The following is a 27353-nucleotide window of genomic DNA, read 5'->3' on the forward strand; positions in this document are numbered from 1 at the left end:
CATTTTTTTAGACCTTGGAGTCAAGTATTGTTTTAAACTTTAATTTTAGATTTGAAAAAAAAAAGTGAACTAAATGATCAAAGACTTGGGAATTTGGGCAATAAAATATTTACTTTCTATATATTATTCTAAGATTTGGCAAAAGTATATTTCAGAAATTCAAAGTTTTTAAAAAAACTATCTACATGTAGACACTGAGAGCCTGCGCCTCGATACAGTTGTGGGGAAACTGAATATTGCCTTCTAATTCTTCACTCTCATTATATTCATTGTTTCTTTCTCTGAGAACTCTGAAATACTCATCCCACCACTGTTGGAATCTCCTTCCTTTGAGATATTCCTTCCAAAATACACTTGTATTTTAAAAGCTTTCACTAAGCTAGGAGTCCATACAATGAAGCCCTATTGGTAGAATATCAAACAGTAGGTTATCAGAAGTATTTAGAAATCTGTTTCTCTCTCAATTTTCTACATACTAGGCAGAAGCCAGCACACTGTCTACAAACAAGGCCTGCCCCATAGGGACCAAAGATGGGCAAGATATTAAGGGTATAATGTCTACAAAACTCTTTAGTCCCTACATATAAAGATTGCATCTGCGAGTGAGAAAGTGTTAGCTCAGGTTTCGGTTTAACAACTAGGAAAGATTAAAGGAGTTTGCAAAACTAGATCTGCCCAGCAGAGGGCATGTTTAAGTTACAAACCATGATCTTTATGCAAAGTTTTCTATTTTTAGAAATTAATAAATAAATAAATACATGTTTAAAAAAATTCTTATGCAGTTTTTATGCTTTGTGTTTCTTTCATGATTAATTTTCCAATCTGTATTTAAAAAAACGTATTTATTTCTAAATCACATAGACTCTACTATCAGTTTTTTTAGAGACTAATAGCTGCAAATACTTGCCAGAGATGCAAGAATCAGGAATTACTAAATATATGAGCAAGAGACCACAAGGAACTGGTCACACTAACTCATTTTGCTGGACCCTGGGACTAGAAGGTTGTGGCTTCCCCTGAGGGCAGTTATGTTTGCTGTGTTCCCTTAGCCCAGTCAGCCAGTTCATAGATGCAGTTCCAGAGGAAAACCCATGGTACACTTAAACAACCCAAAGGCATATGACAACCCAAAGGCTTATTATTTCTTCAGTAACAATTCACCTACTCATCTAGGGATTACATGGCTGGTGACCACCTCCCTGTTGGGCCAGGCACAATCCCACAGGTATTAGGATCCTGCTTTTACTGTCTTGCTCTCACCTCACAGAGACCTCGTCTCCTCTCCTGTCCAGTCTGCCTTAAAACCCCTCAAGTTCTGGCCTTGGGGGCATCTTCCTGTCCCTGGGGTCCCTCCTTAATGGCTAAATCCAGTTGATCCCTTTCGATAATCTTCAATATGTTTTTAGTTATAGAGTTTCTAAAATAAAAATTTGGCATCCTCTATTTAAATGTTGACAAGACACAGAACCCCCTTTATTTACAAATTTTTAACTTACTAACTTCCATAGAAAAACATTAAGACACTCCTAGAACTACAGCATGCCAACACCATCTCTACTACAGATGGGGATGGTGAGCATTTCTGAGATGGCACTTTGGACTTGTTTTGGGGGTTGGAGGGTAGGGAGGTTGAAGGGACTTTGGACAATGTTTAGAAACTTAAGCCTCTTCCTAAGTAAAGGGGTTTCTGTAACTATTTGGTGCTGACATTGCAATTTTAAAAGCAATCTCATCTGGAAAAAAAACAAGGTGTAAACTATATGTTGATTACCGTCTACTTGAAAGAAGAATGTGTTTGGGGGTTGGCGTATGAATAAAATATTTTGGAAGAGATAATGTGAAAAAAAACCTCTCAAGTTCTGGAGAAAGATACACATGCACACAATTTTGTTTCAGTGCATGGTATGGGCCAGGGGGGAGTCCTAGGTTTGTAGTTTAAAAACATGCTGGCTCTGTGAATCACTTGGCCCTTCTCTGCCTCATCTGTGAAATCCAGAAGCAAGAATATACCCTCTAAAAGTCAAGGTCAACCCTAGAGGGATCTTGGAAACACACTGAGCTGCGACTCTCTGTTGTATGGCCATCTGTGACCTTGGCCATGTGATTGATCTTGCAGGGGTTTGATCATGAGTGACCTATTGTGTCTAGAGGAGGATCCAGTCCTGGGTCCCGGTATGGAATTCTGACGTCGTCACAGAGTGACCCTGCCTGCTTCTCTTTTACATTTATCCTCCATTCCAGCCAAACTGGTCTGTGCCCCTGAGGCTTTGTTCTTGCCAAGAGGAAGACCCTTGCCCTCTCCTTACCAGTTGAAAGTTTCTCCAACTGCTGAGGACCCCACAAGCATTTGGTAATCACTTTTATCTCTGCCCTCATGAAGCAATTATCTTCTATATTGCTATTTAGGCCCTTAGCATTTTTCCTATGTTTATCTGAGTATCTAAAAAGATAAACAAGACTTGCTCTCTCAAGTGTCTTATATCTACCCATAGTTCTAATATACAGTTCCTACCTTGCTATTTATATTTAAACTATTGTTCTATCAACTTCTCTCTCCTAACCATTTCTCTCTCCTAACCAAGACCAAATGCATTGGTCTTAATCTCTTCCAATAGACTTGGTATAAAGTCTCTCTTTCTCTGTCATTACACTGGCCTTTGAATGGTACAAGGGAATATTTTAAAATTTATTTTCTCTTTGTCCAAGTCTTTTCCTGTAATGGAAGTGATAATTAGCAGTGGAATAGTTTAAAAAATGATGATGGCTTGTTATCATTATTATCTATTGAGTACTTATTTTGTGCTAGAAAACAATTCAAAGTACTTTACATATATTAATTCATTTAATTATCATGATAGCCCTATGATATATATACCTTTATTATCCCATGTATGGTTAAGGAAACAGAAGCACAAGAGAAGTAGCTTGTCAGAGGTTACATACCAGAAAATTACAGATCCAGGAGTTAAACCCAGAGGACTCCATTCACTGCATTATCTTGCTTCTTGTAAGATGGGTAGTACTGAAAAGGAGCAGAAACAACCGTCTTGGATAAACCCTTCTTTGTCCTCAGTACCCAGACATTTTTCAGAATATTTGAGAAATATTCTGGACTGAGATTAGGGAGGCAGAGGCAAAGAAAGCGGAGGATTGCACAATTGTTTTGTGAATTTACAAGACTGAGAAAGCCAAGTAAGTCATGGTCTTTTTTTTTGTCCTTGACCATGTAAGTTTTTACTAAGAAGGCTAGCAATAATAAAGCCCTACTCATCGTTTTTTGAGAGTCAAACATTCATTTTGCAGGCATGTTTGCATATTTTGTCTCTCCTAATAAAGACCAAGGTAATGTTTTTATAGCAGAAAAAAAAATCTATTGATTCACTAACTATGCTTTCATATTTGCATGGAGCTATGCACTGTTCACACGTTAAGATGTGAAACCCCAGGATATTTTATTTTGCCCAGTGGGAAACTACGAACAGTGAGATTTGTTACGCAAAAAGTGAACATTTGAACTATGCTAGTTCCATATGACTTTATTAGCATTCCATAGACTTACCCTTTAACTTGATTTGATATCTGCGGGATAACTTTTCAGGAAAAGTAGTTTTCTGATCTGTGGAGCTTGGAAATATAAAGAAATAAGCAACCTCTCATATTCATTTATCAGATCCCAATTTTCTCAATAATTTACTTTAAAGCTGAATTCCAGTAAGGCTTCAGTGTGATAGGAATCAACTGGGGAGCCAATCAAAATGCAGGTTCCTAGACCTCACCCTCTGAGACCAATTCACTCCCCAGGTTATTCTGCTGCAGATGTCCTCTGGGTACCAGACTAGGATCAAGGGGAGAATGTGGAGTAGGGAGTAGAGAAACTCAGTACTCTAGTGATCGAGGCACAGAAGGGCTAGAAAGCAGATGGGCTTTTCATCAGGGCTATTTAGGGAGCTGTCTGAAGTCTAGCCTCCAGGGAATAGACAACTTCAGCCCTTAGGTAATAGAAGACTATTCAAACCCAGCTTGACAACTTTGGTGAGAACACTGATCTCCCGTATCACTATATTCTTTAGGTCTGGGGGAGAAGGAAATTAGTCTGCAGATGGCTGAGTGCTCACTGTAAGCAGCTGGGGTGGGGCTACATCGGAGGCAGAGCTGGGAAGGGAGAGACATCGAGGTCTTACCCTTTGGCCATAGCCCTAGGGGCTAGGTTCCCAGCCCGCAGGTTGCACACTAAGTGGGGCGGGGGGACATGGAGCTACAGCAAATGGGAAAATGTGTTGTGCAGGTTCAGTCAGGAGAATTATGCTCTTATGTGGAGGAACACTATGAGAACTGCTGAGAGTCTAAAACCCAGGACCCCCAGGCCTGGATCTGTTGACACTTGGCTCATGGAGGTAGGTGGGAAGAACTCTGCATGACTCAGAGGTGGAATTATTTTGTTCATGAGAGAGAGGAGTAGGAAAAAAGCCAGCAAGAGGAGGCCCTATGTGGAGGAAGGGCCAAAGAGAGAGTCTCACCTGCTATACACACATACACATCCCCACACCTGTACCAGGAGACCCACCAGGGAACCAAAGAGAAATGTCTAAGCACTCCAGGTGGTTTCTGTGGGATGTGTGCTGTAACTCTTTTTCTCTGTCTCAAATGGAGAGGTATTCAAAATATGACTCACCAATACATTTTTTTTTTTTTGGTTTTTTTTTTTTTGCGGTACGCGGGCCTCTCCTGTTAACGGAGCACAGGCTCTGGATGCGCAGGCTCAGCGGCCATGGCTCACGGGCCCAGCCGCTCCGCGGCATGTGGGATCTTCCCAGACCGGGGCACGAACCCACGTCCCCTGCATCGGCAGGCGGACTCTCAACCACTGCGCCACCTGGGAAGCCCCACCAATACATTTTTAAAATTTACTTTATTTTATTTACTTATTTTTGGCTGCACTGGGTCTTCGTTGCTGTGTGCGGAACATATATATATATATATATATATATATATATATATACACACATATATATACATATATACATATATATATATATATGGAGCGTCCTTTCCCTCCACCCATTAAAATCACTGATTCAATTTCCATTATATATATATAATGGAAAATAACTCAGCCATAAGAAAAGAATGAAATAATGCCATCTGCAGCAACATGATGGACCTAGAGATTATCTTACTAAGTGAAGTAAGCCAGAAAGAGAAAGACAAATACCATATGATATCACTTATATGTGGAATCTAAAATATGATACAAATGAACTTATTTACAAAACAGAAACAGACACAGAAAACAAACTTATGGTTACCAAAGGGAAAAGGAGGAGGGGGAAAAGATAAATTAGGAGTTTGGGATTAGCAGATACAAACTACTATATATAAAAAAGATAAACAACAAAGTCCTAATGTATAGCACAGGGAATTATATTCAATATCCTATAATAAACCATAATGAAAAAGAATATATCTATATCTATATCTGAATCACTTTTCTGTACACCAGAAACTCACACAACATTGTAAATCAACTATACTTCAATAAAAAAGGAGTTCCTCATATTTAAAAATGGTAGAAACCATTGATCTAAGGTAATCACAACTATTTCTTCAATTGGACTGTCCCTTCCTGGACCAGGGATCTAACCCGTGACCCCTCACATAATGCAACAACTCGCCATTTACAATGGAATATTTTTAAGAGTAAAGGTAAACTGCATGTTGCTCTGGTTATTTGGTAACATTGAATAAACACAGAGGGATATCTATAAATCACATTTAGTTTAGAAACTGTCACATTATTTGACTTTGTCTGACAGAAAGTCTCTTGCTTAGTAAGAACATGCAAATCCAGAAACACTGATTCCATTTCATTTTCCCAGGCTCTGTTATGTGGTCTACTTGTTACATGTCCTGAGGATCCCCTGAGGTATTTAGAGAAAATGATCACTGCTGTAATGGAAAATGGTCTTAAAGTCTTCTCTGGTAAGTATTGTTTTGATTTATGGTAGGGAGATATTTTATTTTGAAGGTAAAACACTCCTTGTATGCTATCAAAAAAGGTCTTGCTGATGAATGTTTCCAATCTTAAGATTGTCAAAGAATCCCTCCATAGGCATATATATATATATATATATATATGTATATATATATATATATATATATATATAAAATCATCATGATTGTTTATTGAGCTAGGACATTTAGTTACCCCAAGTAGTTTTCAGTCTGTTATTATTTTTTTTTATATAAATTTATTTACTTATGGCTGTGTTGGGTCTTCGTTGCTGCACGCGGGCTTTCTCTAGTTGCGGAGAGCGGTGGGTATTCTTCCTTGCGGTGCGCGGGTTTCGCATTGCGGTGGCTTCTCTTGTTGCTGAGCACAGGCTGTAGGCATGCGGGCTTCAGTAGTTGTGGCTCGCGGGCTCTACAGCGCAGGCTCAGTAGTTGTGGCGCATGGGCTTAGCTGCTCCGCGGCACGGCATGTGGGATCTTCCTGCACCAGGGATCTAACCCGTGACCCCTGCATTGGCAGGCGGATTCTTAACCACTGCGCCACCAGGGAAGTTCCCCTCCATAGGCTTTTAAGTCCCCCAAACTTCAATAGGAACAATTTCTCCACTGGTTCTTAAGTTAGAAACATAGCACACTCTCATCAACAACATGTGCTCACAGGGCAGTTTATTTCAAGTTGAGGATGAGGACAGGATGAGGATGCTTCTTGGGGAGCACAGCAGAATCCTGAGGGGGAGTGATTTGAAAAAGCCCTCCAGGTGATTCTGACATGCCTCTCCCAAGGGGAACTGTTTTTCCTTCCCTTCCCCCCACCCATTAAAATCACTGATTTAATTATGGAACTAATTACTATGAAATGAAATTAATTTTTGACTGCATTTTATGATTTTATTAAAGGGATATGTGCATTGATCCATCAATGAAACCCAAAATTCGGAGACTGTTGGAAACTTACGTAGAACAACTTTTTGGACTGGATGATCAGCTGGTAAGTATTATTAACCAAACACTCTACACTATACATCTTAAGTTTGGACGGAAGCTCTCAAAAAGATTTTAGATTTCATGAGAGGTGTGAGGTCACACTGGTTTTGAAATTGGGGCCACTCAGAAACGTGAAAGAACACCACATACACATTTACAAACATCCCACCCCCCACACACACATATGCCCAAAGCCACACCCATAGAAACCTCCCCAAATTTCCAAGAAGCATTTGGACAGGCAGTTATTCTTTCTCTTTCTGACAAAATCTCTCTACTAAATCTCCCCCTTTCTCCTTCTCCTCCTCTCTTGTATCTTTATAATGACAAAAATAGCATTATGGAAAGCTTTAAAGGAGGATATTTTCTTTCCGTTCTAATCTACTTCCTCTGTATTCCACACCCCCTCCATTCTCTCTGCCATCTGCCTGGGAATTTTGCTCACAAAGATATGGCCGAAACATTAATGAGACCTAACTTAAAAACCAGACCAAGTTAATGAAAGGAACAACCAGCTCCAACAGCTGGTTTTGATCCTGTAAAGAGGGGAAGGAAGTAATTCAGAATATGGAGACTTTCAGAACAAAGACTGTGCACCTGAGAGAAGCTAAAATAGCAAAAGGCATGTGGGGAGAGAAAGGGCAACACGAATTAGACGTGTGTGGGACCATGTGTCATACCTCTAGATCCCAGGCTGGTGTCTCAGTGAGCACAGGCAGGGCTAGTTGCTGGTGACGTCAGGCACTGAAAAGTAGAATCAAAGCCATGGTCACGGTGGGTGCTGAGAGCCAGGAACAATGTGAAGCATCATTTAGAAGGATGGGTGGAGAGTAACACCAGATCCTAATCAGTGATCTACAACAGAGAGACAGAAATAGAGGGATGGGATATTTCTGCCAAGCCTGGGATGATTCAGAGGCACCAATACACTGGGAAGAACCCATATGTTTGATCATAGTTGATCTGCATCATGGTGTGTGGGTGTCTTAAAGACTTTATCAACCACAGAATTTTGATCCACTATGGAGTGCAGATATCCGCAAACTGTGTTCTTGGAGGTGTTTGGGAGCAACCTCAGGAGCTGGGGAGAGAAGACCCAGGGGATGGGATTCTTGGTCCTCTCCTCCCCACCCCTTATCCTCTAGAACAGTACTGCACTGAGTATAATGTCACATGAAAAAACGCTTGAAAATCATTGCTATAAGATACTAAAATTATTAAAAACCACTGATCTAGAGGGGTAAATATTATCAATATTTTGAAAATGACCTTATAAAACACAATCAGATTGTGTCCAATGTCTAGCTAGAAGCCTATAGAGAATCTTTACAAGTTTGCACAGAATTCTGAGACACTGTAGCTACTTCAAATCTAAAGTTTTATTTGAAAAGGAATTCATAGAGCTATTTCATGACATTAAAAGCACAAAATATTGGAAGCTGATCCAGATTTAGAAAGGAGTATGACAATTCACCAAGGCATAGAAAGGCTGCCCACTTCATAAGTTAGAAAAAAAAGAAAATAGATATGACTTTGCAAACTGTAAATCTCTAGGTGCCTAGGATTGCTTAGAGGGCTCAACCTAGGCTGGATAGACAATTCATTTCTCTTTCACCCTCAGAGAAAAACGAAGGTTTTTTTTTCCCCCACAAAGACATAAAACACTTTAATCCTCAATGTTTCTAATATTTTAAATTACAGTATACTAAATAAACATAGCTTTGCTCCCCCCCCCCATTTTTCTTTCCTATAGTTATAACTGCCGGTCAGAGTTTTTAATGGTTTGATAAAATATTTTACAGATCACAAACAATTGTAATTTTCCCCATGAATTATTAAGATTGCTTTGCATGGTTTCAGCGTGCAGTCATTTTTATGGCCTCACGCTATGAAGTCCTCTACAGCAAGGACATGTCTATTTATAAATATGTATTTGTTTCTATTTGTGCAAACAGAGAAGACTGAATACAAGAAACTGTAAGCCAAACAGTTACAAAAAAAAAAAAAAGAGAGAAACTGCTCTCATGACAGTAGACAGAAAGACAGTTTAACTGTGTGTTCCAAGATTAAAGAATCAACCATTGTAAGGAGGAAACTAAATTCACAGACTTGATTCTCATTTCTTAGGAAATGAAATCTCCAGGTGGGCCTACTAATTACAAGAAGAAAAGGCATCTGTAACATTAAAAACATCTTTTTATTACAGAAGAATTTAAATATGACTCAAAAGTAGAGAGAATATATAATGATCCCCCTTCACTCAGCTTAAACAATAATCAACATTTTGCCAATCTTGTTAATTATTCTCCCCTCCCCCATTTTGCTGGAGTATTAGAAAGTAAATCCCAGGAATTGTATTACTTTACCAATAAATACTTCAGTGTGCATCTTTAACAACAAATGGTGTTTTTAGAGAACATAGCACGGTGCAATTGTCTATGAAATGTAATGAAGTGAGCAATAATTCCTGAATATCATCTAGTGATGATTACATTCAGATATATATAGACTCCATATTCAGTCCATATTTGGGTTTTCCAAATTGCCTCGAAAATGCCTTTTCACATATGGCTCTGTTAAGTTGAAATCCATACAGGGTCCGCACATTACACTTGGTTTGTTATGTATCTAATGTCTCTTGTCATCTGCAATATTTCTCCTTTCTTCTTCTTCTTCTTTTTTTTTTTTTTTTTTTGCTGTACGAGGGTCTCACAGTTGTGGCCTCTCCCGTTGCGGAGCACAGGCTCCGGACGCGCAGGCTCAGCGGCCATGGCTCACGGGCTCAGCCGCTCCGCGGCATGTGGGATTCTCCCGGACCGGGGCACGAACCCGTGTCCCCTGCATCGGCAGGCGGACTCTCAACCACTGCGCCACCAGGGAAGCCCTCTCCTTTCTTCTTTTTTCCCACGCCACTTATTTATTGAAGAAAACAGAACATCTGTCATGTAAAATGTCCCACATTCTCATTTCCTCTAGAATCCTTTCATTTGTTCTGTTTCTTGTATTTCCTGCAAGTTTGCAGTTAGATCTACAAACTCGATATTCAGGTTCTTTTTTCCTTCTTTTTCTCTGATGACAAGAATAATGCAGAGGAGATGTTGGGTTCCTTCTAATGCATCGCATCAGGAGGCACCCATGGTATGCCTGACATTAACTAATTGCTTATTAGTTTCATCCTACAACACCCATATGATGGTTTTGAAATAACAATACCACAAGACCACTAACCAAAGAACTATGGAAAGCTGTTTAAGAAAATTATGCAATTCTTTTTGCTTTTAAGATATATATATCTTACCCGGTATTTTCATTAAAATAATACTTTTTTGTGTGTCGATGGTCATCTTTTTTTTTCTTTGATATAATTATGCTTTTTCAATTATTTGTAACATTACATGACAGCAAAAATCAAAACAATAAATGAGGAGTTCGCAGAGAAGTATCGCTCCCTTTCCTGCCTCTTTATCTACTCTATTCCATCCCTTTCTCTAGGTAACCAATTTTAGTAGCTTTTAGTTTATCTCTCCATTGTTTTTTTTTTTTTTAATATGAGCAAATACATGTATTCCCCTCCCCCTTGACTTCCTACACAGAAGTAGCAGACTACATATAGCCTTCTGCTTCTTGTTTTTCTCACTCAATATGCCCTAGAGATCATTCCCTTATATGACTTTTAAAATGATGCTATCAGAGAGAGCACTGAGTAACAAAACTCTAAAATCTAAATGAAAGATGTGGACTTAAAAAGTCTTACTGATATAACAACCAAAGCTTAACTATGAAAAGGAAACTTAACTTTATGAACCCAGGAGCTGGGGTTTTAATAACTTGGGAGAAGCAGACAGATCTTGTGCCCTAAACAAGATAACCACATCTTATATCCTTGCTGGTTTGCAAAAGTACTCTTTTGAGATGGAGATTGTTTCCTGAGGAGGAATCAAAATAAGTGTTCCTGTAATCTGGAAGGAATAAAAATAATGAAGTATAGAAATAGTGAAGATACAAACTAGATTCATACTGTTTACTTTAGGATAAGTTTAAATGTAAAATAAGTAATAATAGCTAATGATATAGCATTTATGTATGTGTGTCTGCTGTGTATGGCATTTAAGAGTTCTAAGGAACATCTTTGTAAGTTTTTAATTTAGTTTAAGTTGTTTCAGGGACTTTACCTAATGAAATTTGCAATAAACATTTACATGTGTAAGAAAAATAGATTTTTCCAAGTTGTACTGAATTAACTATGTGTTTATTAAACAGAGCTCTAAAATACAAATAGCAGTGAATGTTTCCCTCCATGCACAAAAGCTCCTTGAATATTAAATGGTCTGTCAATAATCTGCAGAAGGTCAAAAAATAAGAAAACTACTCAGCATGAAAAAGCCAATACTTATGTCAGCCCATGGTACTGTATGTTAGACTGTGCTCACTTCTGCATTAAAGACATGGTTCCTTTTTACTATTGTTTTTATTACTATTAGCTTTTATAGCCTATGAAAAATAAACAATTCAGAGTTGGGAGGGATTTAAATTAATGCATTCAACACATATTAATAAACTCTAGTCTGTTCAGGATGCTATAATGAAAATATCATAGACTGGTGGTTACAAACAAGGGAAATTTATTTCTCACAGTTCTGGAGGCTGGGAAGTCCAAGATCAAGGTGCTGGCCGATTTGATGTCTTGAGAGCCTGCTTCCTGGTTCATAAACTGCCATCTTCTTGCTATGCTCTTACATGGCAGAAGGGGAAATGGAACTCTCTGGGGTCTCTTTTTGTTTATTTATTTATTTTATTTTTGGCTGCGTTGGGGCTTAGTTGCTGCATGTGGGCTTTCTCTAGTTGCGGCGGGCAGGGGCTACTCTTCATTGCGGTGCATGGGCTTCTCATTTCCGTGGCTTCTCTTGTTGCGGAACATGGGCTCTAGGCATGTGGGCTTCAGTAGTTGTGGCGCATGGGCTCAGTAGTTGTGGTGCACAGGCTCTAGAGCACAAGAGGCTCAGTAGTAGTGGCACATGAGCTTAATTGCTCCATGGCATGTGGGATCTTCCCAGACCAGGGCTCGAACCCGTGTCCCCTGAATTGGCAGGCAGATTCTTAACCACTGAGCCACCAGGGAAGCCCATCTGGGGTCTCCTTTTTAAAGGCACTAATCTCATTCATGAGAGCTCCACCCTCACGACCTAATCACCTCCAAAAGGTCCCACCTCCAAATACCATCACACTGGGGATTAGGTTTCAGCAGATGAATTACAGGGAACACAAACATTCAATCTATAGCAAACTCCATACTATTTTGCTAGCATTATTCTAGAATGATACTATATGGGATATTAATAAAGCTCATGAATGAAATAAAGGCATGGTGCTTTAAAATATGGTAAGATGTGTTAAGACAATTAATATATAATTTCTTATTTCAAGGATTAACTGAGCAAAAAGAGGAATTGCCCACCAGAAGAAAAATTATGTTATAATATGCCAGAAACCAAAAATTATATTCTGAAGTTAATGATTAACTTATACTATACTAGGTACATCAAGTATAGAAGTAAAACCTTTTTTCTATAGGTATTATTTAAATACATCCATTTTCTCATATATAATAAAGTGAGTAACTTACAGTTAAAAATTAATGGGGGGATTTCCCTGGTGGTACAGTGGTTAAGAATCCGCCTGCCAATACAGGAGACATGGGTTTGATCCCTGGTCTGGGAAGATCCCACATGCTGTGGAGCAACTAAGCCCGTGCACCACAACTACTGAGTCTGTGCTCTAGAGCCCATGAGCCACAGCTACTGAGTTCACACACCTAGAGCCTGTGCTCCGCAACAAGAGAAGCCACTGCAGTGAGAAGCCCACGCACTGCAACGAAGAGTAGCCCCCGCTCTCCGCAACTAGAGAAAATGCTCAGCAACGAAGACCCATCACAGCCAAAAAAGAAAAGTAATGGGACCAATTACTACTGACATTAAAGAGCCATAAATTCGGTACCTGTTTGTAAGTTAGCATTAATGATTTGTAATGGTATTTCATTATCTTTTCATTTATTACAAAATTTCCCCAGGTCTCACCATCCTGGGGTAGTAACAGTGTTGATAGGAGTATCCCAAATTTCACTGCTTCTAGCCCCTATCTTCGTAACACAGGAAGTTGGTTTCTCCTTAAAATTCCAACCAATTGCTTCTGGGAATCTCAAAGCTGTCCTGTGTGAATTCAAGAAATCCAAGTGTCTCTGTCCCAAACCTGTGAAGCCATCTGAAGGTGGAGGCTTAGTGCTGCCGCTGTTGCCTTCCTAAGAGCTTTGATGTCCAACTGAGGTGGAGTAAAGATACCTATATTATGTTAACCTACTGTTAATATATCTTTACTCTTTAAAGAATGTACAGAAGGTACAGACGATTTCAGCAAGCCTCAGTGAGCCATTCCCACATTAATGTGTGTTATTGTGAATAACTGCAAGTGATATCTGCATCTCTTTCAGCATATTCCACAGTTTAGACTTTTAATTTATATAGTTTTCCTATTCCTGCTTGGCAAGTGAGGCATTCTTGTATTTTTTTTTTTAACAGAGAATCTCATTTTCTAGTCTTTTTTTGTTTGTTTTTTTTTTTTTGAGTTTGGGCTCATCCCCTAATTTTATTTATTTTTATTTTTATTTAAAAATTTTTATTGGAGTATAGTTGATTTACAATGTTGTGTTAGTTTCAGGTGTACAGCAAAGTGGATTAGTTATACATATACATATACCCGCTTTTTTAGATTCTTTTCCCATATAGGCCATTACAGAGTATTGAGTAGAGTTCTCTGTGCTGTACAGTAGGTCCTTATTAGTTATCTGTTTTATATATAGTAGTGTGTATATGTCAATTCCAATCTCCCAATTTATCCCTCCCTCATTTTCTACCCTTGAGAAGGCAAAATCATTCAGCTTAATAGTGACCAGCCAACCCACAACTATCAATATTTCCTATCAATATACTTGATAATAATAATGCCATAGTAACTTACCTGAAAATGCTTTAAAGTAAGTGCAATATAATGGGAAAATTTTAAGCTGTGATTTTAACTGTAAAAAAAAATGGATAATAGGCATACACAATAAAATTCCAGAATATATAAATGGTATATAGTTCTTCTAGTCTGTTCCTGTCTCCCTACTGCCTTATTCTACTTCCCAAATGCAACCATCGCTCTCATTCTCTTGTACATCTTCCAGAGGTAGCCTGTGCATTCCATTTATTTCTAATGCTTTTTATTTCATTTCTTTATTTTAGGTGACTCCAGAATTAATGATAAAAGCATGTACTTTTTATACTGGACGTTTACTGAAGACCCACTTTTAGTAAGAACATGATTTTTATACACTATTTCTTCCTCTTTGTGTTCTTATTCTTGACATTCTCCAGATGAAGAACAGCTCAGTTTTGGCCAGTTGTGATTTTACCTGTTTAATCTTTTTTTTTAATTAATTAATTAATGTGTTTATTTTTGGCTGCATTGGGTCTTCGTTGCTGCCGGCGGGCTTTCTCTAGTTGCAGCGAGCGGGGGCTACTCTTCATTGCGGTGCATGTGCTTCTCATTGCGGTGACTTCTCTTGTGGTGGAGCACTGGCTCTAGGTGCGGGGGCTCAGTAGCTGTGGCGCATGGGCTTAGTTGCTCCAAGGCATGTGGGATCTTCCTGGACCAGGGCTCGAACCCGTGTCCCCCTGCATTGGCAGGTGGATTCTTAACCACTGTGCCACCACGGAAGTCCCTACCTATTTAATCTTGTTTCCACCATTTTGTATTATATAGTTCTTTAATATTTAATTGGTTTTTACTTACTTAAAAGATGTTCTTTACTTCTTTGAGGTGTCACTTTTTTTTTTTAAATAGAACTTCAAAATTGAAAGTATAGGTCCACAATCTGCTTATCTGAAGCCCTTGGAGACAACATGTTTTGGAATCTAGATTTCCTTTCTAAGAAAAATTTTTAGAAACGAAATCTCTGCACATACTGTGTACTGTATAACATGTTCAGTGGTGTCTGGGATGGCACGTTGGAACCAAACATATCTGAACATATTAGTATTTCAACAGTAAAACATATATGTATATTCTTACTAAGAAAAATGAAGAAAGACTATGAACAGCTATGTGTCAGATTCAGAGAGGTTTTGATGCAAAATTAGTTTAGGTCAGGTCTAGCTTTGCCCTTAAATAGGTTATGAAAAAAAAAAAACTTTTAGATTTCAGAGCCTTCTGGGCTTTCGAAATGTAGACAAGAGAAGTGCAAGCTTAAAGGAAATGCAAGGACTGGCTGTAAATAAAACAATAAAAATAACAATTTCTTTCATGCTGTGGTTCTTGAGGAGGTAAAGGAAGCCCAGTGTATTTCTTCTTCTCTCTCTCAATTTATTTACTAATGTATTGCCATAACATCAAAATATTATGTTTCTGTATTTTCTGCTTACAGCACGTGGAGAAAGATAGCAATACCTCCTACAAATGAAGATGAACTTCTGGCTGAAAAAATGGAAAAATCAATAGAATATGACAATTTCAGACTTAAAAGATGTGTATTTCATCACTGGTACTCTTATGTGAAAGGTCGAAAAGAACGACTTAAAGGTAAATCCTTACATAGTAACGATTGGTTTTTTGTTTTCATGTATCCAAAGTTTCAACAAACTTAACAGTTAAACATAATTTGTACTAAAGATTTTTTTTTATTATTTTTATGTCTAGAGGATTGTCATGAAATGTAAAGCCACTAATTTAAAATATTTAATGAGATATGTCTCAAAGGGTTTTAGTGTAATAGAAAACAGCATATTTAAAATAAAATTCTGTATGTATTTGTGTGATATATATATATATATATATATATATATATATATACAAGTTTCAATATAAATAGGGATCTACTATTAACTTTTTTACATAACAGAGAGCTGGTATAGATATAGATAGATTGATAGATATCAAAACTGACTATTTTTGTAGAGAGCTCTTCATTCTTTATAGATATTTCATTTAATGAATACCTGAGAAAACTTAAAGAAAAATAAGTTTAAGTTTTACTTAAACCCTTGATAGTTGTAATGAGTGGACAGTGAATGTATGTGCTCTTAGGAGCAAGAATAGAGATTTTATCCAGCTCACTAGATACTGATTTGTTTATGGCTGCTGCAAATCAGAGAATCACTTCCTCTTGATTGGCTCCTGTTGGTACCTCAGAGTGGACCCTCTGATGGTTTTAACATAAGGGTAGTGGGTCTCTATTTCTGAGAGGAAACAATTATCTAAGAGTGGTGTCTCCAAGGCCTGCCTTAATCATCCTCCTTCCCAGCCTGGTCCCTATGTTTGAGCTTTGGACCCCTGGTTTAAAATATATATATATATATATATATATATACATATATATATATGGAACAATCTATTTAATCATAGGGTATTTAACTAAATCAGAATACTACCTCATGATTGTATCTCTACGAATAAATTTGGAAGTTCTGGTTTTATAAAGAACAGATTTGTTAAAAAAGAAATGATATATATCTTGACATTTTATTGCATCTATTATATCTTAATTTATAAGGGCAAAGGTGATGTTTACAGGTTAATAAAGTCTCAGGAGTACTATCTACTGCTGTCAAAAGTAATTTCATATGTAATTAAAATAAAAAACTATTAGATGCAACATTGGTTCATATTATAAACATGATAGAATATTAAACACTTTGTTTTCTGAGAGCAGCTTTAACTATATACAGTAATCTAATGCACTTTCTTCAGATACACTACTGCGGGTACAACAGATGTTCTACTGCTACAAGCTGATAATTATCCTAACTAAATGGAGGGATAAAGCAAGACATAAGTATAAAGAGAGAGAAGATGAGCTGGTATGGCATATTGGAAACAGTTTTTTTAGAAACTGAATTTTGCTGTTACATTGATGTTGCCTCAGATAATAATGCTGTGTGGAAAACACTAAAGTCCTGAATATTATATACTTTTAATGGGGTCCTTGTTCTTTTAACTTAGTAATTTAAATGTCACCTCAGCTACCCAAAATATTTCCTAAAAAATTTTGTTGTTTCATTTGAACTATGAACATCAAGGAAAAATCTTTTTAACATTTTGTTTAAATTTATTGATAAAGACACCAAGATTTTTTGTTTAAGCAAGTGTTTAGGTGGATACAGATGTCTAAAGTGGAAGAGAAACTGTTTGATATGATTATAACAGAGAAATAAATGATAAAGACTAAATTTATTCTTTTCCAGATAAGATTAAATTGCTATTTATTCTTTTCAACATTCAATTTAATAAATTATAATCTTAATACTAAATTATTTTTTAAACTACTAAATTGCTAAATTTAAAGGATCATTCTTAACTGGGACACCCATTAGGAATTAAATCAATCAAAACAGAGGATCCAAGCAAACTCCTCCAAACTTAAAAGTATCTCTAGTTTGCTTTAGCTATCAGTACAGTATATTATCATTTAATGTTGTTTTAAAATATTCATAGTAACTAGTAGGAACAGACATAGAAACATGCTGGAATTTTTTGTAGTTACATTATTTAGTAGGTAACGTTTTATTAATATTCTTTGAAATACAAAGTTGGGATAAATAGGAAAGAGAAAAATAGGAAGAAATTAACCCCCTTGTTTTATGGTTGCCCTGTGGAGGGGAAGATCAATGCCTCTCACCCCAGATTGTTTCAGATATTGACACTGACGATACTACGTATGTACCAAGAGAGTAAGAAAAGATTTATTACTCACATAATGCTTGAAACAGTGCTAGAGTCTGCGGAGGAGACTGAGACGCACAAAGCATTGATCATTCTTACTCTCTAGAAGTTTACCATCCCCTGGTATTGAACTGGTGTTCTTACCGGATGTCCTCTAGCACCTGCCTTTTGTGGACTACATTTTCAACGTTGCCAGTTAAACGGTTGTACTTTGGGTACCACTGTTTTAGTCTGGTCATTCTGTGTTTTCCACCACTTCTTGTACTAAGCTAATGTTTTGACCTGGCCCCTAGCCTGGTCATTAATTGTCTAATGGTGAAAAGGTAACTGTGCATGACCAGGCTGCCCCTTTTACATCCCCTTAAACTGAACATCCCTGAGAGCAGGCAGTATTGTTCTCTTAACCATCCCCATACACTGAGCACAATGTTTTGTAGTAGTTGATATATATAAATATATATGATAATAATATCCTCAACATAGATATGTATTAAATAGTTAAAGAAAATGTTTTCTTTTAGCTATGTGCTATCTTGGCCTAACAATATTACTAGGCCAGTATTCACTAGGGTGGAGTAAGGATGGCAGGTGTCTGCTGGGAGGAGAGGCAGGGAACACTTCTACGTGCTAGCTCTCCAATGTCTGCTCTTCCTTAGGCTCTAATATATCCATATATTACATCAAAATTGTGTGTGTGTGTGTGTGTGTGTGTGCTTGTATGGGTACAACACTTATTTACCCTTTGGGTGTTTTCTTGATTATGCAGTTTTAAGGAATGTATTGAAAGTTAAAATGGGGACTTCCTATAATGACAGATTAGGCAATTCTCCAAATTCTTTCTTCTGACTCTCTCTTTTTAAAAATATTTATTTATTTATTTATTTTTATTTTTAATTTATTTTTTTCATTTTGGCTACACCATGTGGCTTGTGGGATCTTAGTTCCCCGACCAGGGATTGAACCCAGGCTCTGGGCAGTGAGAGCACAGAGTCCTAAGCAGTGGACTGCCGGGCAATTCCCCTAACTCTCCTTCTATAGCTCCATGCTAACCCTCACCCTTCCATGCCCCACATGCCAGTTCTGGCATTACCAGAACCTTGACTCTCTGGGATTCAGCTTCCTCATCTCTAAAAGAGAAGGCTGGACCACATCTTCAAGGTGACTGCCTATGCCAATGTTGTATGACAACTGGTGGAAATGATCTATAATGGTGATTCTGAGACTACACATTATTACACATGCTCCGGACAATGATAATTTATATAATGACAATGATGATAATAAATAATGTTTAATTGGTGCTATGATTGGTGCTATGATCAAGCATTGTGTTTTACATGTATCATCTCATTTAATCCTTACAAGAGTTCCATGGAATTTGTAAATTATTTTCATGGCAGATGTTAAAGCATGAACTTCAATTTAAAAAATGGAGAAGCAAGTTAAAGCTCAGAGTAAATTCTAAAGAAGAATACATTTCTCCTCAACAAAATGTGTCTGAAGTCTTTCTTGTAGGTGAGATTCCTGAATTTGACGTTTCACAGTTACCCAAAAGAACAGTATTGCAGGTTCGTATGAATTCATATCTTAACTAGTTATTTTCACAATGTTTGTTTAAAGAGTGGTTTTATGAACCTTGCATGAATGATGGAAGCCATATTTTGAAGAAAAATATTTTTTACAACTAGCTTTGGGCTATTTCATTTTTTGGAAGTCATCAATTTGGATGGCTGTAAATTGTTATAACAATCAAAAATGGAGAAATTAAAGCTATAGTAAATAAGAATGAAAGGAATGTCTTTCTTTCCTTCCTCCTTCAAGCATATATTGTCATGTAAGGTACAACAGATTTTAGATAACCCAATGCTTAGCTTTTAATCTCTAATCCCTAATCTTTTAATCTTAACGTTATATCTACACTCCAGAATATAAATGGGGCTTGTCATATTGCACCTTTCAGTTAGTTAAAATATTTATGCCTATCATCTTTCTTCCATAGATCATGAGTTCATAACAACAAGAATCATGTATCTATAGCTTACAACTCATTGAATTGATCTCTGAAATATAAGCCATAATTCCAACTACTGGTTATATTCTTTCCTATTTTGATAAATAAGCAATTTCTACTTTGTGGGACTACCTGATAAATGGTGGAAGAGTTGTAAAATATCGTCTTATTCTGGTTGATGGCAGATTTACGTTATAAAATTCCATGTATTAAATCCATCCTTCTAAATGTAGAGACTTCAGCTCAAGTTATTTTGGGAAACAAGATATCTACACCTATATTTATATCTAATCTTGCACTTTATATATGGCATAGAGTTAGGATGAGGACATTTTTGTCTACTGTTTCCTCTTTATAAATTGCCTGTTCATCTCTTGCTTGTTTTTAAATTGGAATTCTTATAATTTTCTTACCGTTCATAATAGCTCTTTATATACTGGTAATATTCACCCTTCTCCTGGAATGTATTTGAGATGTTTTCCCCTACACTTGATGCTTGCTTTCAATTTTGCCCATGGAGTCTTCTGATGAGAGAAATTTTAAAGCTTTAAGTAACAGAGTCTATTACTGTTGCCCTAATTATTTCTCTTTTTGTGTCATATTAATATGTCATTCTTAGCTATTTTTCTAAGCCATATCACACTCCTTCCTACACTTATGCAGCTGCTTTTTGTCTTTGAACTCCAACGTTTTGACTGCTGTTTCTTTATTTACATCGTAAGCAGCTGCATTTTTAATTTACTGCACTTTATGCCTTAGACTAATTTTTTATCCCTTTACATATGATGTAAGAACCTAACAAGAGTATGCTTTCACTTCCCCCCTCCTGTGCTTCATGCTATTATTGCCATGCATTTTATTTCTATGTATTTATAAACCCTACATTAGAATTTAGTTTTGCTTTAAACAGTCAATTATATTTTATTCAGCATGTATTTTTCATTTTTAGCAATCTCAAACAGAAAAGTTGCAAGTACAACACAAAGAACTTTTTTTCCTGAACGAGTTGGGAGTAAGTTGCTGACACGATGCCCTATCACCCCTAAATATTATTGGTGTACTTACTATAAACAAGGGCATCCTCTTACAGTCAGCCATCAAAATCCTCGGACCTAATTTGGGTATCCCCAATTATCCCAATAATGTAAAAGGATGCAGTGCAGAATCACACAGAACAGTTGATTATCATGGCCCTTCCTCTCCTTTAGTCTGCCTTTCTTTAATTTTCATTCGCTTGACATGAAGATCAGGCCAGGTTTACTGGAGAAGATCTCTTAATTTGAGCTTGTTTTATGTTTCCTCAAGAATAGACTCAGGCTCTGCATATTTCCTGACAATACCACGGACATCATGCTGTGCTCTTCTCACTGCATCCTACCAGTGGCACAGGATTTGGATTTGCCCAGGATTGGTGATTTCACGGCGGCTGCTTGTTGAAAGTGGTGTCTGCTAGGCTTCTCCACTATTCAGCTGCCCCCTTTGTAATGGCTGTGCATTTCGTGGGTAGGTACTTGACAATTGTATAAATATACCCATTCCTTATCAAACTTTTTGTTTATTTATATCAGTATGGACTCATGGTTTTCTATTTTATTCAATGGGTTATAATCCATTACTATCACTATTTATTTTGGAGCTCAAACTGTTCCAGGTTCAGTGGGAGTCCTTTCAGGTTGCCTTCTCTGTCCCTTTGATGTGTAACTATCAGCCTCTGAGCACTTCCTTACTTTATAGCACAGCGTGATGTCCCAGGCTCCTCTTGTACTTTCTGTGCTCCACCCTGGATAGGTCATTTCTCTAGGACTCTTTGAATCCCTTTTAATGGAGAATTGTACATAGGAACCAAGATTTGAACTCTATCTGTGTTCATCACCATTGAAGTGTTGCTTCTCCCATGCCTTCTCAGTAGACAGAACTAGAGACTGTAAGTAGGAACACACATATACATATTTCCCCCCATATCTATGTACCTCTATATACCTAAAAAACCTAAACTAAACCTAAACTGTATGTGGATACTTCCAGGTCCAATTTAGCACCACAGGGCTCGTACTAGTCTTCTCCTTTTACATATCTGCAATGTCCTTCTCCAACAGTGAGAATCCCAGCTCTCATTATTCATGTATTTACTTATTTGATCACTCCACCTGTGTGGAAGCAGTCACACACGTGGCTGCCACTGTTCCCTCCCTGTGTGGATACCTTCCTCATCCTGCTCAGGCTTTGACATCCCTTGCCATGCAGAGGCCCTCCTCATACTGCTTGGGCTCTGACATTCTATGCCAGTTGCTTTTCCTCCTATGTAGTTGCCTTTCTAACTTTGTTTGGGCTAACACGCTCTGCACTGAGTACCTTCCTATGTAGATGCCCTCCTTACCCTACTCAGGCTCTGACGCTCCATGCATGGGCTGCCCCTCTTTGGGGATGCCCACCTTATACTGAGTAGGCTCTGTCACCACATGCCACCCTCCTCCCCCAATAGAGCCACTCTCCACATCCCACTTAGCTCCTGGTATGTTATACAGGGTTTCACTTCCTCGGTTCCCCCTCCTTGTCCTGCTCAGGTTCTGACATCCCACAGTGGCTGCCCCCTCCTTAGGGACTTCCTCCTCATTCCTTGCAGACTTCAACATCTTACATTATACTTCTATGTGGACGAATGCCCTTCTCAGTCTGCTTGTTCTCTGACTGTCTGTGCTGGGCAGATGTCCTCTTCTTGGGCTCCATCTACTTTGGACACCAGTATCCCACAGTGAGCCATGCTTCTTCTTTTGTCTTCCTTTTTCCACTGGGGCTCTGATATTCTACTCTGGGACATTCCTCCTTGGGGACACCCTCCTCACCTGTTTTGTGCAAGGAAGGCTGCTCCACTGAGTGGATGCTCCCCTTTATGTACCCTAGTTCTGATGCCCTGTTCTGGGCCAACGGAGCCCCCTCTGCGCCCCTTACCCTGGCATGGATGCCTGCTTTGCTTGGACCAATCTAATGGCTTTAAGACTGAATTGTATTGAAAGAAGAAAGCAAAAGGGTAGTGGAAGGGATTCATTATCTTTTTTTTTAATATAAATTTATTTTATTTTATTTTTGTCTGGGTTGTGTCTTCCTTGCTGTGCGCGGGCTTTCTCTAGTTGCGGAGAGTGGGGGCTGCTCTTTGTTGCGGTGCGCGGGCTTCTCATTGTGGTGGCTTCCCTTGTTGTGGAGCATGGGCTCTAGGCAAGCAGGCTTCAGTAGTTGTGGCTCGTGGGCTCTAGAGCGCAGGCTCAGTAGTTGTGGCGCATGGGCTTAGTTGCTCCACGGCATGTGGGATCTTCCCGGACCAGGGCTCGAACCCGTGTTCCCTGCATTGGCAGGTGGATTCTCAACCACTGAGCCACCAGGGAAGCCCAGGGTTCATTATCTTTTAAAGAAATTTAAAACTCAGAAAAAAGTATTTTCTATTTTTCCACAAATAGGTTGATTCTGGTCTTCTTTCTTTTGGTTTAGATTTGAGTTTTCATCTGGAACTATTTTCCTTCAGCATGAAGGACCTCCTTTAACATTTCTTGAAGCACATGTCTGTCTGTTGGTGCTTAATTTTCTCAACTTGTATTTCTCTGAAAAAGTCTTTATTTTTACTCTGTTTCTGAGAGAGATTTTCTCTAGACATTGACTTCTAGACTGACAGGTTTTTAAAAATTTCATTCATTCCATTTAAAAGATGTCATTCCATTGTCTCCTGGATTGCATTATTTTAAATGAGAAATCAGTGGAATATTTTTTTCTTCCTTTGTATGTATGTCTTCTTCTTTCTTGTTGCTTTGAAGATTTTTCTTTTTATTACTGAATCTAACAATCTGATTTTGATATGCCTTGTAGTTTTCTTTGTGTTTATCCTTCTTGGAATTCATTGAACTCTTGGATATACATGTTTATATTTTTCAGCAAATTTGGAAAGTTTTCAGCCATTATTTCTTCAAATATTTTTCTGTCTTCTTCCTCTTTCTGGAACAACGATTACACATATATTAAACAACTTAATATTGTCCCACATTTCATTGAGTTCCTGTTCATTTTTTAAGCCTTTTTTTTTCTTTCTGTGCTTCATTATGAATAGTGTTTATTGCCATGTCTTCAAGTTCAGCACAGTAAATATGCAACTGTCTTTAAAAAGCCATTAACTTCTGTTTAATTACTCACCAAAACTGGCAAAAAAAAAGGCACCAACAATTTGCATAATAGATAGCCTGCAACATACTGCTGAATTTTGTAAGTAGGATGAACTTAGCATATTTTAAAATTCTTAATAGCTTTTGTTAACCTCCTTTTTCTTCAACTACCTTAAAAGGGGATAAAAATGCATGTAGTCAATTCTGAGTTTAGAAACATCTCAGAAAGGTGCAGAGAGGAAGGGCACGATAAATGATAACTTCCTCATAATGTACAGCAAGAAAATCACTGGTCATTAGTGGCATTTGCCTAGTTTTATAGTAGGGATTTTTTTGTTTTTATTGACTGCCTCCTTCCAAAATAATTAAACAGTATTTGTTTAGGGAAAAAAAACAGTCAGTGTCTAATCTGCTATTAAGCCATTCCAGTGAATTTTTTCACTATAGATGTTGTATTCATCTCTAGAAGTTTTATGTGGTTCATTTAAAAAATCTCCACTTCTCTCATTTTTCTTTGAAATCCTTGAGAATTTTTATAATAGCTGTTTTAAAAAACTTGTTTACTAGTTTTATTATCCCTGTAATTTCTCTGTGTGTTTACATTCTAAATTTTTCTCTTGGTTATGTGTTGTGTCAGATTTTCCTTCTTTACAGATATATTAATTTTTTAATTATATGCTGGATGTTTAGTAAGTTACACTGTTGAGTATATTATGTTGTTATTTTTAAGAAGTGTTGAACTGGTTTTTGTAGTCAGTTAACTTACTTGAAGATAAGCTTCATCTTTTCTCAGCTTATACTTAAGCTTTGTTAAGGAAAGACTAGAATAACTTATACTCTAGGCTAGTTTTTCCTTACTCCTATCACGTGACCTTCCTGGGTCTTTACTGAATGCCCCAAGTGTTCTGTGGCATGTCTGTACTCTGATTTGTCACAATTTGTAAATTTTCCAATCCCGTACGAACTATAGTAGTTGTTCTGCTTACAAATTCTCCACAGATGTTTTGTCCCCAGTAGTCACTTTTTTGTTCAGCCTCATGGAGTGTCCCCTGCACACACATTGTTTAAAATGCAAAGATGCAAGGATCCCTATGCAGACTTCTCAAGCTATCTTTTCTGTGTAACTCCCACTTTTCCAGTACTTTGCCGATAAATTCCAGCAACCTCAACATCCTTGAATCCCACTGGGGTTCTATCTCCTTGGCTTAGTGAGACTGCCTGGCACTCTTTCTCTCACAAGCAACCAAAAAATGTCTCCATGCAGAAAGCCTGGGCTATCATAAGTCTCAGCTCATTTATTATCCTTCTTTCACAGATCCGAATATTGTGATGACTGTTGTCCAACGTCTGAAAGCAGTTGTTTCACATATTTTGTCCATTTTTCTAGTTATATATGGTGGGAAGGATAGTTTCGTACCATTACCTTATCATGGCTGGAAGTGGAAGACTGTTGGTGGTTTTTCTGAGTGGTATTTAACTTCAGTCGCTCCAAACAATGCCTGTCTATCCTTCTATGGGTCTCTTCCTTCCATTTCTTACAGAGACTGTTTAAGCTCTTATTTATGGACTAAATGTTTGTGTCCTCCCCTCCCCATTCCTGTGCTGAAGCCCTAACTTCCAATGTGACTGTATTTGGAGATAGGGCCTGTGAAGAGATGATTAGGGTTAAATCATGAGGTTGGGGTCCTAATCCAATAGGGTGGTTGCCTGTATAAGAAGAGGCAGAGACACCAGCGCTCTCTCTCCGCCATGTGAGTACACAGCAAGAAGGCAGAAAAGAGAAAACTCCCACCAGGAACCAAACTGGACACAATCTTGATCTTGGACTTCCCACCATCCAAAACTATGAGAAATACACTTCTGTTGTTTAAGCCACCTAATCTATGGTATTTTGTTATGGTACCCTGAGCAGACTATTACCACTCTTCGATTTTTCATGCTAAATCCCCCACTTCACTGCCCTTCACCTTCACTTTCCATCCTTCTTCACTGAGAAAATACATGCCATCAGGTAGGAACTCCTTCAGCTTACTTCCTGACCCCTTTCCTCAATCCTGTTCTCCTGATCTCTGTACCCTCTTTTCAAATGCACCATCCATACCCATCTTTGCTTCCTTTTCTGTTCTAAGGGCATTTTGCCTATATAATGTAGAATATTTATATTAGATGTTTTTCTCTAATTTCTGCCATGGGTAGTGATGAAGGCTATTTTCAGGCCATTATTAATATCAGTTTTGAGTCAATGAGGAGTAGTCGACAGAAAGTTGCATAATGAACTTCAAATACAAGACAGTTTCTCAACATGGTTTTGTTGCCTGTTAGTCAAGGCACTCAATGGTATACACATACTAGATTATTCCTGGATGTCTAGGAGTATGTCTTATTCATATTATATTCCCTGATTTACAAGCATACAGAATATTTTAAAATATTTATCAAGTGAATGAGTATGTCATTTAAGAAATTATACTGTGCTGCTCCAATTCAAGGTTAAGAAAGATGGTGCAGATCTAGAATAAAAACATCAAAGTTTTCCTCAGGCTGTTTCTTGTGCGTGTGACAGTCAAATCTCTAAACAATTATTGATGAATAGACATAAAAGGTAAGCTTTCAATAACTGAAAAATAATCCTAGGGCTGATTGAAACAAGAGAAAAGGGGTAAGTTTCTGAAAGATCTTTAGGTCTCAAGAACACAGCACCTTTCTTTTTATGGGCCTCCATACAGATGACTTAAGGAGAGCATAAAAACATTTAAGTGCCTAGCCTCAGAAGCTGACTGGATGCAAACACTTCAGTGTGCTTCAAAGTAGCTATTTTATGCACAACATTCTGGGTCTAGTAATTCTCTAAGGTATCAGCTTATACTGCCTTCACCTACCAATACAGGAAAACCTGACTGATAGTGGGGCTTAAAGAAATAAGGGCTTATTTTTTTCCTATAACACAAAGTCCAGAGGAAGGCAATCCAGGGCTGGTCCTCCATGATGCCAATAAAAGTGGAAATTTTCTATCTTTTCACTCCACAGTCCTTAGTATCCTCTTGCTTATTGTCTCGTGGTTCCAATACGGCTACTCCTCTTCCAGCCTCATATTCATTCACCAGGCCAGGAGAAGGGGGAAAATCACAGTGGTAGAAGGCAAATGGTTCTCTACCTTTGTTTATTAGGAAAGCCAAAGTCTCCCCAAGACCCCACAGTCAAGAATTTCAGTGATGTGCTTTAGGTTAGAACTTTGTCACTAGGCCAGGTCTAACTGCAAGATTGCTATGGGCAGGAGGGGACTTTGAGTGGGGGATTGGGTGAGATAATTGGGCAATCAGCCTCACTGAAGGTGGATTTGAACTGCCAGTTATCAGACAGTATTTAAAAGGGCATTCCTCCTTGTCAGAAAAAAATGTTGGTTTCAGTGAAAAGCAAAATAACAATTACAACAGATAAGAAACAAGAAGATG

At 37.9% G+C, this 27353-nt stretch overlaps 1 protein-coding gene across 1 annotated transcript in view; it reads left to right on the forward strand.

The window, feature by feature from the left end:
* The first annotated feature begins 6910 nt into the window (after positions 1-6910).
* FBXL13 (F-box and leucine rich repeat protein 13) overlaps positions 6911-27353 on the forward strand; it is a 165190-nt gene continuing 144747 nt past the window's right edge. Inside the window, exons 1-5 of the mRNA XM_029234023.1 lie at positions 6911-6997; positions 14271-14338; positions 15452-15606; positions 16774-16883; positions 19146-19313. Of these exons, the coding sequence (XP_029089856.1) occupies positions 6911-6997; positions 14271-14338; positions 15452-15606; positions 16774-16883; positions 19146-19313 (588 nt within the window). The remainder of the gene's footprint in view (positions 6998-14270; positions 14339-15451; positions 15607-16773; positions 16884-19145; positions 19314-27353) is intronic.

This window comes from Monodon monoceros, unplaced genomic scaffold (assembly GCF_005190385.1).
Source record: "Monodon monoceros isolate NGI ecotype Baffin Bay Population unplaced genomic scaffold, NGI_Narwhal_1 Super_Scaffold_2, whole genome shotgun sequence".
Taxonomy (NCBI): domain Eukaryota; kingdom Metazoa; phylum Chordata; class Mammalia; order Artiodactyla; family Monodontidae; genus Monodon; species Monodon monoceros.